This window comes from Xiphophorus maculatus, chromosome 14, assembly GCF_002775205.1.
Source record: "Xiphophorus maculatus strain JP 163 A chromosome 14, X_maculatus-5.0-male, whole genome shotgun sequence".
NCBI classification, from domain to species: domain Eukaryota; kingdom Metazoa; phylum Chordata; class Actinopteri; order Cyprinodontiformes; family Poeciliidae; genus Xiphophorus; species Xiphophorus maculatus.
Window position 1 is genome coordinate 5165211 of NC_036456.1, and position 12172 is coordinate 5177382.

General features: G+C 40.5%; 2 protein-coding genes across 2 annotated transcripts; one reads left to right on the plus strand and one right to left on the minus strand.

Moving 5' to 3' along the window:
- Nucleotides 1-980: 980 nt before the first annotated feature.
- LOC102219674 (scavenger receptor cysteine-rich type 1 protein M130-like) lies at nt 981-10375 on the minus strand. Its single transcript, XM_023345790.1, has 10 exons — nt 10179-10375; nt 7571-7603; nt 7186-7470; nt 6002-6325; nt 5626-5910; nt 4412-4735; nt 4039-4323; nt 2742-3068; nt 1896-1978; nt 981-1800 (listed from the first exon to the last, which is right to left on the minus strand). The coding sequence occupies exons 1-10, from the start codon at nt 10219-10221 to the stop codon at nt 1684-1686; spliced, it is 2106 nt and encodes a 701-aa protein (XP_023201558.1). The 5' UTR covers nt 10222-10375; the 3' UTR covers nt 981-1683.
- A 1141-nt stretch (nt 10376-11516) lies between these two features.
- LOC111610831 (histone H2B 1/2-like) lies at nt 11517-11946 on the plus strand. The gene has a single exon (XM_023345809.1). The coding sequence runs from the start codon at nt 11517-11519 to the stop codon at nt 11889-11891; it is 375 nt and encodes a 124-aa protein (XP_023201577.1). The 3' UTR covers nt 11892-11946.
- Nucleotides 11947-12172: the final 226 nt, after the last annotated feature.

Consider the following 12172-nt stretch of genomic DNA (forward strand, 5'->3'; position numbering starts at 1 on the left):
CGATGAAACCTCTCTGTGCCTCACCACCAGAAAGACTGGAGAGCTTAAAGCAAACAAACCAGGTTCTGACATTTACCTGCAGTCAGCCACCATGCAACACGCTTTCCATAGAACAGTCATCAAGAAAAAGAACCTTCATCACAACCTCAAAGTGTAACTGGAAGTTACCTTTGCAGGTTTGAATTGGGCAACATCAAAAAAATCCCAGTGGCCCATCTCATCTATAATAGGATTTTATTTTCTTTTTCTTCTAAGATTGTGTCAATATCCAATAATCCAAAAAAAAAATCCCAGTTTTTTGGCAGTTTTTTCCTAAAAAAAATCAATCAATAAATAAGATGAAAAAAGATGCTAAAGAAGCAAAGACTGACATTGAGTACTTCTTCCCCTATTTGGTTACTGCGGTTTAAATTAGGTGGGAAAGTAAAGCATGGGCAGGGCGCCAAAATGCTGCCTTAGACGGCATCATGAATGTCACAAGCTACAAAAATTTGCAGTTTTTTTTTCCTGCCATTGAATGCAGCTTTCTATATGTGACGGTGCTCAAAGCAGCGTTCGGTGACCTGAATAAATGCTGTACTTTTCTGCGCTCACAAGTTTTTTTCCCCCTGTATTTTACAGCTTCCAGGAAAACAAAAAGCTGCTTTTAGTATAAAAAAATATTAAACTGCTATAATCTGAAAACTGCAGATGATCAGTTGAAGGATGATGTGTCGTTAAGATTCTGGGTAATATCTTTGCCAAATTATTTCTGGTTAATTAAAAGCTCCCTAGTCAGAGTGTTTGCCAATTTGAGATATTTTTAAGTCTTTGAACTTTGTTCCTCACAGCACCTGGAAAATCTATTGATCAATAGCACTCCAAAATATTACAATAATCTATGAGACAAGTAAAAAAAAAAGCCTGGCACATAAAGGAAAAACATGATTTACCTGCTTTTGGCTATTTCTATTGGATGAATGTACAAAACACAACACATGTTTAATCCAAGCCATTTATTTTTCAAAAATCAAGCCGACGATGAAAAATCGATACCGTATAGTTCAAAATTCCAGAAATGCGACAATCATAAATTTGTAAAAACCAAGAATATTAAGTGTGTGATTATTGACCATGAATATATGCTAAGCTAGTAGACGCTGGGTTAACATAATACCAATACTTTCTAATGCACAACATACAAAACTCAGAATTACTATTGCTTCAATACCTTAATAGAATTGCTAAATGCTATTTTATTTTATATAATGCATGATTGAAATATCAATTTGGTGGGGACATTATGGGTGACATCAGTAGCATTTACAAAAAAAAAAAGAAATAGCATGTACAGAACACTAATTTTGGGGTAAATAAATTTGCCTTCTTCCCACTCCTTTTCCAGATAAATGCATCCCTATGTATATCTGTATACACCATCATCATATAAAACATAAATTAGAAAAAAAAACATAAATTGGATAATAACATTTGATGGAAGTTAATTCAAAAGTGACTCAGAATTTAACTATGTGTTTGGAGAAATAATCCAAGGTCTTAAAAAAAGCCCACAAAACCACAACTAACAGCGCTTCCAGTGATCTGAATATAAACGCAGTGGTGTTTGTGGCAGTTGTTTGTTGGATTTCAAAGTGAAATTATAAAAATACAGCTACTGTGCTCTGGTGGTCTTGCTTGATGAATTCATCTGGAAGTACTGTTTTGCTCTTCCTCCTCGGTTGTCTGTCCTCCAGCTGCAGACATGTTGGACTGGAGCATCTCCACGTTGTCCTGTCTGTGCCTCCTCTGCCTCCTGGTGACCTGAGGAGGCATTACAGCACACAGATACGACGTGGGTGTGTTGTTCGTCTAGGGTGAGACGGTTAAATTACCATAGACGGGGATGGAAACATTACCTTCCAGCAGGAAAACAAGACAGCAACAAGCAATGGCGGAGTCAAAGGCAGGAGGACGACTTTGATGAGATGAACTGTTGAATCTGTTCAAACATATTCAGTCATCATTTCTATTCCACACAAATGCTCATCTAATCAATTTCATTCAGTTTCATTTAGTTTATTTACATGGCACCAATTCAGGACAAAAGTCATCCAAAAACAATCTTTACAGACAGAATGACAGTTAATTCAAGACATAATTATATAAGATACATGTATTCGTACTGTATATACATGCACACTTATACATACTATATATATATATATACAGTACAGACCAAATGTTTGGACACACTTTCTCATTGAATTCAATGAGAAAGTGTGTCCAAACTTTTGGTCTGTACTGTATATATATATATATATATATATATATATATATATATATATATATATATATATATATATATATATATATATATATATATATATATATAGTACTGTAGTTACATAACTACCGATGTAGTTGTATAAATATCTGGAGTTAAACTCTCACACATACAACCTAACACACACAAGGTATGTCATTCTTTTTTGACAAGGATTTTGCATCGACTTCCATTCATTTGTTTTTCATTCCTGTAGCCTAACCCTGACCTTTACCCTCAACCTAACCATTACCAGTACATTCCTGACCCAAAACATAACCTAAACTTCATTCACACCTTAGTTCAAAAAGTAACCACAAAAACAGAACTTCTTTTTATGGGGCCCAGGATTTGGACCCAATTGTTGTGAGCAGTCGGTCCCCATAACACCACACACTAAAAAGTGTCTTAGTCGATAACTGGCACTGATTCCATTTACCTGAGACGGTCAGGGACAGCACATGGCTCTCAGAGAAAGTTGTTTGAGAGAAAACGGTGACAACATAGACACAGCTGTAGTTTCCTTGGTGGGCAGGCTCAGCTTTAGGGAACAGAAAATGGGCACAGTGGTGTACAGCCGGCTGAATTGTGCTGTGTGCCGTGTTGGAGGAGGTGAAGAAGAGTTTGAAGAAGCCCCCCGGATGCTGTGACTGGATGGAGCAGCTGATGATGAAGCTGGAACCTCTGGACACCCGTATGCTCAGCTGCTGGGCATCCAAGGTTGTGTTGCCGTCAGACACAGAGATGATTGGCTGAAATGATTGGCCTGGGAACACACAGAGGGATCATCAGATGGTAGAATTAAGCACTGCATGTCCAGCAATTCTCAAGAAATTGGGCAACCTAATGTGCTTAGTTACTAAGCAATAATGATAAACTCAGTATTTGTAAAAACAACCAGTACGTTTAAAAAAATAAAAAAATGTATCTATATATACACATAAATACATACATATAAATGTGTATATATATATACTGTATGTTCCAGTTTATTAGTGTTAAAGGAGGATCTGCTCATTTATGATAAAAAAACTTCTCATCTATGTTGACACTGCATAATCTTCATATTAGAGGAGAATATCTCCCTCTGTATTTGCTTGTGGCCACCTTGACTCTGGGGTAAACCAGAAGAATTAACAGACGACTATTGAAGTTGTACATTTGATTAGTTTTCTGTTAATGAGACATAAGTAGCTTCTATGGGTGTATCCTTCATATAAATTGCAGTTTCTTTATTTTGTTGCTTCACTGAAGCACAATATGTAAAAATATATGATTTTTCATCCACTACAGTCAGCAGTAAACAAAGTAACTTGTTCAATTTCTGAAATGACTTCAATTTCATTATGTTCTGCAAGTTAAAAAGATAGAAAGTATAAAACTTTCCACCTCTGGTTGGATTATTTTTTAAAGTAATAAGTAACATAAAGATAATTTAATCCTGACCATGGTATGTTCTTTAACTATCTAAAATAAGTTTGTATTTACAAAAATGTTTTGAAATCCTCTGTGAAATCTAGCTAACTTTGGGATCAAAGTTTTTCAGGTTCTGATTCATTCAGGCTCATTATCAGCCTATTATAAGCAAATCAATAAGTACTCCGTTGAGGTTTGGAAAAACATCAAAAACAAATCTGCTTCTGTAGACTTTAGGACGGGATCTTCTGTAGAACGTCGGCTGAAAAAGGACAACAAGACTATTAGATTCCCACGTGATGTTGTGGTGGAATTATTACCTAAGCAGGTAAGATGCACATAGTGGAAGGAGAACAGGAAAGAAACACATTCCCTTAGAGCGGAACCGGAGGAAACACATTCAGGGACCAGAGTCAACATGGTCATGCTTGGTAAACGTTGTAGTTGTAAGACACCGGCGCTGCCACAGCCCAGGTGTTTGCAGATTAAAGCGGCTTCATTTGAGGTCAGGTTGTAACTTCCCAATGTTGTCCATTTTCCCTGGTGTTTCAGCTCCAGAGTACCTTCACAGCGGCTGGCTCCTTCACCCACTAACCTGAAAGGTTCTGAACCGAACGCAGCGAGTAATCAGTAACTGAAATAAAAGTTGAATCAGAACAGACACAAAGAACAGGAAATCTGGGCGTCTTTTACCTGAGCAGGTGAGTCCTACAGCTCTGCCAGGTGGGCAGGTGTGTCTGGCTGAGCCTGAGCGCCTACAGTGCAGGAGAGAAAACTCATGTCCTGCACACTGGAAGGCTTCGGCCCATGTTGGAGCCTCCGATTCTCCGTAGAGCGCCCCCTGGAGGACCACAGGAGACCCACAGCCATGTTCCCAACAGACCACTTCTGCAGCTTTGTGGTCAAAGTCAGCGTCGCACACGGAGGACCAACTCCGTTTGGACTGGTCAGACTGGGAGGACTTCACCTCCAGTCTGCCTGAACACATACTGGTCCCATTGAGGAGCCTAATGGAGTCTGTGGAGATCAGAACACATCCAGAGGAGATAGTTAAAAAGACAAATTTTAGGGTTTCACACTCAACTAAGTTATGTTTGCGTTGGAGGATATGGGGGGGAAAAAGTGGGCGGGTCCCACTTGTAATCTGTTCACCAGCACATCATGAAGTGATGAGGATTTAATTTCTCGCAGCGCTTTGTATTGTTACTCCTCAAATATTTTCACTTTTGTCATGCCGCACAGCTGGGATCTAGAATTTATTTCACTGAGATTTCACATGATGGACCAGCACAAAAAAGCAGTGTGCATTTGCATTTAAAAAAAAAAAAAAAAAACTAGAAAATATGTGTTATCTATTCAGGACTGCAATTGTTCCCATGTTTTTGTCTCTTGTTATATATATATATGCATGTTTATTAGAAACTTTAATTGCTTTTGTGGCATTTTTCTTGTAATTAATATCCTTTAGCTTGACTCTAAAAGCACTTTAGTTCACCATTCGCCAGAGTTTGCAGCGCCCACTTTCTAACAGGTAACGATCGCATCGTATGTATTTATATTTATATTCATAATTGTATTTTCAGGTATTTTATTGGACAGTTACTTAGAAAGACAAGCATCCATATGGGAGGTAAGATTTATTATTTTTATGCCCTGGCATGGTTGTCCTCAGAGCGCTAATGTCGTTAGCAGCTAGCTCAGTGCCGAGTAACGGACAGTAAATTCAAGACATAATTATATCCAATACATGTATTTGTATTGTATACTACTCTCTTGAACCGGAGAAATCCACTTCCGGACCTCCATCTGAATTTTGCGCGTCATCCGGGTCACGTGTCTGAAACCCAGCAATAGTCACTGAAGGAAATGTTCTCTACATATTATCAAAAGACGTGACGTCAGCTTACCAGAACAGACAACGTGGCTGATTCCGGAAGCGTCTTGTGGAGAAACGCAGCCCCTTAGTGCGTGGACAGGAGGTAAGCAGTCAGAGCGAATGCCTAATACAGACTTGTATGAGGAGCCTTTGTCAATTATAGACAGAGGAGAGCCACAGTCAATGTGTTCACAGATGACAGACGCTCTCTTGTAGCTGATCCCATAGAAGTTCACTGGTTTCCACTCTCCCTGGTGTTTCAGCTCCAGCGTACCTGCACAGCGGCTGGCTCCTTCACCCACTAACCTGACAGGTTCTGAACCGAAGGCAGAGAGTAATTAGCAACAGGTAATGTCCGACTTTGACCAGAACAGACACAAAGAACAGGAAATCCGGGCGTCTTTTACCTGAGCAGGTGAGTCCTACAGCTCTGCCAGGTGAGCAGGTGTGTCTGGTTGAGCCTGAGCGCCTACAGTGCAGGAGAGAAAACTCATCTCCTGCACACTGGAAGGCTTCGGTCCATGTTGGAGCCTCCGATTCTCCGTAGAGCGCCCCCTGGAGGACAACAGGAGGCCCACAGACAAGTTCCCTACAGACCACTTCTGCAGCTTTGTGGTCAAAGTCAGCGTCGCACACAGAGGACCAACTCTGGTTGGACTGGTCAGACTGGGAGGACTTCACCTCCAGTCTGCCTGAACACATACTGGTCCCATTGAGGAGCCTAATGGAGTCTGTGGAGATCAGAAGGGATCAAAGAGAGCCAAATGAATCAAAACACTTGGGTCTATGATCGATTGATTGATTGATGAATAAAGTTTGGACAGCCGCGGCATTTCCATTTATTTTACAATTAAAATTTGAGAAACACAATGCTAAATGTGATTCCACATCCGCTCTGTATAAATACAGTGACTTATTTTTGAGCTGCGTTTTATTAGTGGCAAAGACAATCTTCTGTTTAAGTTCCACCTGACGGTACGGGAGTCAGCTGGCGGAAGCGTTTTGAGACGGAGCCACATCGGCACAATCTGGTCGTCAGGAAATCCTAACCGCTTTTTCGAGTTTCTGTCAACCGAAAAAAGTCACTATAAATCTCCCAAGTCCTTATTAAAATAATAAAAATAAATCAAACTTACTTTAATGTTAAATCTTGCCATTTAAAAACAGACAACAAGACACATTTTGCTCCAGACTTGTACCGTCCTGTTGTGCAAACTTAACCGGCTAATACAACATGCATGAAACCGTTATCTCCTGATTTCAACATCCAGAGGTCTAAAAACTTTTTTTTATTAATATTTAACCATGTTGAGGTGTAAGCCTTGTTTGCAGCGGAAAACAGGTTCAGTATTAATTTCATTCAACTAAAGAGCGAGTTTCTGATGGAGCGTGCGACAAGCGTCTCTCGAAACATCATCCAAGAATGTGAAAGAAAAGGAGACAGAACTAAAAGGAATATGAACTTTAAAGAAAATACACAAAAAAATACTGCTATCAATAATAAATAGAAAAAAGTGTTGTTGTACTTACAGCAACCAAGCTTTCTAAGACAATAGAATACGATAACATATACTGTAGATGAGAGGCTTACCTGAACAGGTGAGCTCTAGGGCCAAAATGAAATTCTCTGGATAAGCACACTCCTTCAAAGACTTTCCTGACTGAAGACATTTAGGTGTGATCATCCACATGGGCAAGAGCAGCGATTGCAACTTTTCTTCTAAAGAAAGAGCCGAGCCACAGCCCAGACGCTCACAGACGACAGCCGCGTCCCTCAGGATCAAGTCAGATCCAGCGACTGGTTTCCACTCTTCCAGCCTCATCTCCAGTTTACCTGAGCAACGACTCGCTCCTCCCACCAACCTGTAATCAGCCTCTGAAGAAGAAGAAGAAGAAGAAGAAAAGAGTCATTACTGAGGAAGTAAATTATGAAAGAACAATAATTCCACTTGTGTGATTGTTTATTGTTCTTTAACCTTCTGGCTCGTGTTTTTCTTCCGCCTGGACTCCTGCAGGGATCATAAAGAGTCAAACAAAACCCATTAGTAAAGCTATTTTTTTTTTTTTTTTTAGGCATTCTGGTAGAAAAACGGACCACTGCACCAAGTCAGGAGTTGGAACGGAGAGCCCTGCGAGCATAAGTCTATTAAAAAAATAATAATATCTGGTAGGTGAGGTCATTTTATTTACGTAGCACATTTTCAGCAACAAGGCAGTTCAAAGTGCTTTACATGAATTAGAAGGACATATAAATAATAATACCAGTAATAAATACCTCAATCTACATTTATCATATTTTTTTTATCCAGTTTATGTCCAATTAAGATTCTGAATTACAGCTTAGACTGTCTGACAGTAGGAAAATATTTGGATAAAAACTAAAGGAAAGAAACTCTAACTACATTTGTTTGGTTTTCAAATCAAGAAATCCAAACTGTTAATGGACGTCAATAGTAATGTTGCCAGTCAATTCATGCATGAGTATTATTATACAAAGCATCCTGTTCCTGCCTCAGTCAAACTGTGGCCTGTGATGGTCTCTATTGACCTGCTTTAATAGTTTCAATATTGTAGCATTGCAAACACAAATATTAGCAGCCCAAACACAGAATGGCTGATTGACACCAATTTTTTTTTTTTCTTTTCTAACTTGTGTAAGGTTGGGTTGGACTGGTTGACCTTTCAGCCTTGACTATAGATAGCACAGTTGATTCAGACCAAATTTGCTTGGTTGGGGCAACGTGGGCGGCTGGTTCACCTTCGGCGACCTCTGTAAACCTTTTTGGTAACACTTTATTTGACGAGGCGTGCATAAGACTGACATGACACTGTCGTAAACACGACATAACACGAGTGATGAACATGAGGGCGTCTTTATGAATGTCTGACTGTTGTCAAGATGTGTCATTCTGTAAATAATGACACTTTTAATGCAAACGTTTTTTAAAAGGTTGCATTGAAAGTCCATTAAAAGTGCCAACTTTGCATTAAAGTGTCATTATTTGCAAAATAATTGCAAAGTTGGCACTTTTAATGCAACTTTTAGATCAACTTTGCATTGAAAGTGTCATTATTTTATTTTATTTATTTTTTTACCCCTCCAGGGCGTCTTTTTGTGGGCTCTAGTGTCCCTTATATGAAAGTAGGCTGACAGGAAATAGGGAAGGAGAGGGGGGAAGACATGTGGCAAATGTCGTCGGGTCCGGGAGTCGAACCCGCGACGGCCGCGTCGAGGACTGAAGGCCTCCAAATACGGGTCGCGCTATCCACTACGCCACCACAGTACGCCCGAAAGTGTCATTATTTACCAAATGACACTTCCTGACAACGGTCCTAAACATTCACAAAGACGCCTTCATGTTCATAACAGGTGTTAAGTCATGTTTGTGACAGTGTCATGTCAGTCTTATGCACACCTCGTCAAATAAAGTGTTACCCCCTGTTTTTTTTTTATCAGTACCTTTAAAATGATAGCAGAACAAACAGAGATGTTTGAAGAAAATGTCTGTGGCCGGGGGGAGGAAGTTGAGGCTCATCGGGTTTTTGCTCGTTTGTCCCCCACCCATCAGATTTGATCACATCCACGTTTCTGAGAAATGTTCTGACTAATTTTATCTCGCATTCGCATCTCAAAGATTACGTGGCTGACACCACGACAGCTAGCAGAACCGGAGCTGTTCCATCAGATTATTTTACCCGTAAACAAGTGCGAGGATTTTATTTCTTTCAGAGTGGGTCGGATGACGGCGGAATGTTAAGAAGCATATAACTAGCAGGATCTTTAATACTGATCAGGACTGGGCTGATCACTGGAGTCAGGGCGACAGAGAGCTGCTTAAAGTCTGGAGGCCCCGCGATGCAACTTCATGCATTTTCTTTACATTAAATGATTATTTAATGTATGTGCTGTGCATGTAGTAACGCACTATGCACCTCATTAGCACGTCACAAAACCGTTCTAGAATGCAGTTATCAAACAAAGGAACTGAGGCTGTGTGGAGTCTGTGTCCGAATTGAAAACCAAGTCGTTACGCTTCAGATTCATCTGTTTACTCTCAGCGTTTATCTGTCTCTGAGAAATGAGTGAAAACATGATATACAGCTTCAGATAAATTCACTTCATGTTTTTATTCTAAATGTTCTCAAATTAATAAAATAAATATATATATATATATATATATATATATATATTACACCAACTTTGTCTGATTTGACTAAGGTGGAGGCGCTGGTTGACCTTTCGTGACCTCTGGGAACATTTCTCCATATCTTGAAAATAACAGCAGCACAAACGGAAACATTTTTTTGCTGCACAAACACACAAACCTCACTCGGGTGGCTCCCTCTGGCCTTTTCTCTAAATAGATGAATTAGTCTTTTGTTGCAACTGACCAACTTTTATCCTGGCAGTTTGACCTTCGGACACAGAAACCCTTCAATGTATTGCATATGGAGTCCTTGTCTTTTATTGTCTATTTTAATTAAAAAATGTAAACCTTCTCAGACTTCATGAAGCAGGAGCTTTTCAGCAGTTTGCACAGTTTTTCAATCAACTCTGAGCCGATTTGTGAAGCAGAGGCCTACCTGATGTCCACAGCAGCGCCAGCAGCACCAACAGGTCACCCATGCTCAGGCCCGTCCGCTCCTTCGTCGCGTGTGTTCGTCTTCGGATGAAGTCCGCAATAAATCTGCTCTCTCCTCCCACCGAGTCGCTCTCTACGCCACACGATCGGCGCTGCCCGTCTGAATTTGATCTCAACTGTCACATTTGATCACGTCCACATTTCTAAAAACGTGTCCCGACCGACTTTATCTTGATTAAAAAAAAAAAAAAAGAAGCTGCAGTCGCACTGCAAAAACACGTTCATGTTTGATACGTGAGAACCAGCGGACCTGAGCCGCTCCATCAGATTCATTTGGCCAGAGTAAGTTTAGAGTATTTTAGGCCCTTAAAAGGAGATGCTAATGGCTACTGAGAGTCGTAGGCAGTGACTTTTTTAAATGTGCAACACAAACAGGCTGTTTGAACAGACTTATTTTTACCTCATGCACATATGAAATGTCCTCCCCAAAAAACGTTTGCCTGGGGGTACAATATGCGACAATGTCATCATTATCATCATCATCATCATCATCATCATCATCATCATCATCATCATCATCATCATCATCATCATCATCATCATCATCATCATCACAGAGCTGCTCCGGGACGTAATGGCCCAGATATTTGGTTTTTGACCAAACATTTAACTTTTGCTCAGACCAAAAAACAATAATAATAATAATCAGGAAAACAAAGTTCTTTGTCTGACTTTCCTCCTGGCTCTGCTTGGTCGTTTCTGACTGGCAGCAGCGCATTTCTGCAAATCGCGGTGGCACCACCAGGAGGAGCCAGAGGAGCCAGAGGAGCGTCTCCTGGCGGTGGATCGTCTCTCTCATACTCGACTTGTCAGGACGTGGCGATGGTTTTAATAAGCACTACGAAGAAATACTGAATCCTTACAAGATGTCATCTAAGGTAATAAGAATAAATTGCATTCCAGATGCTAATAATAATAATAATAATAATAATAATAATAATAATAATAATAATAATAATAATAATAATAATAATAATAATAATAATACAAAAAATACAATCATGAAATCATGTTGTGAGGAGTAAATGAACGAAATCAGGTGTAAATTCTACTAGTGTGAGTTTCCTTGTAAAGTTCTGTTTTTGCTTACCGTCCCGCCTTTCTTTCTCTCTCTATGATCCGACTGCGCGCACCGTTTGAAAAGCCACGTGGTTTCACTTCAAGCGCCTCGTCCAATCACAGCCAGGAGACGCTGCAGCTCAATTTCCATACAGCATGTATAATATCAGCTGTTTCCTCTCCAGCAGCTCATTCGTCGCTGTAAGTTTCCAGAGACAAAATGCCCGAACCCGCCAAGTCTGCGCCCAAGAAGGGCTCCAAGAAAGCGGTCACCAAGACGGCCGGCAAAGGAGGCAAGAAGAAGAGAAGGACCAGGAAGGAGAGCTACGCCATCTACGTGTACAAGGTGCTGAAGCAGGTCCACCCCGACACCGGGATCTCCTCCAAGGCCATGAGCATCATGAACTCCTTCGTCAACGACATCTTTGAGCGCATCGCCTCCGAGGCCTCCCGTCTGGCTCACTACAACAAGAGATCCACCATCACCTCCAGGGAGATCCAGACCGCTGTGCGCCTCCTGCTGCCCGGTGAGCTGGCCAAGCACGCCGTGTCCGAGGGAACCAAGGCTGTGACCAAATACACCAGCTCCAAGTAACCAGCTCTGCTGCTGATGCTCCAACCCAACGGCTCTTTTAAGAGCCACTCACTGCATCTGGAGAGCTTTGGTTTATGCACTGAGACATTTAAAGTTATTAAAATATGACATGTTTGTCCTGTGATGCTAAACTGGGAAGCTACATCCAGTCTACAAGCAAAGTGACGGCAATCTAGCAAATCAATCTGTTTACTTTGCCATTGCAATCCACTTGTTGAATGAAAGTTGGTGGCATTAATATTAATGAAGCATTTTAAAAGCTGCATAATTGTACATTAAAT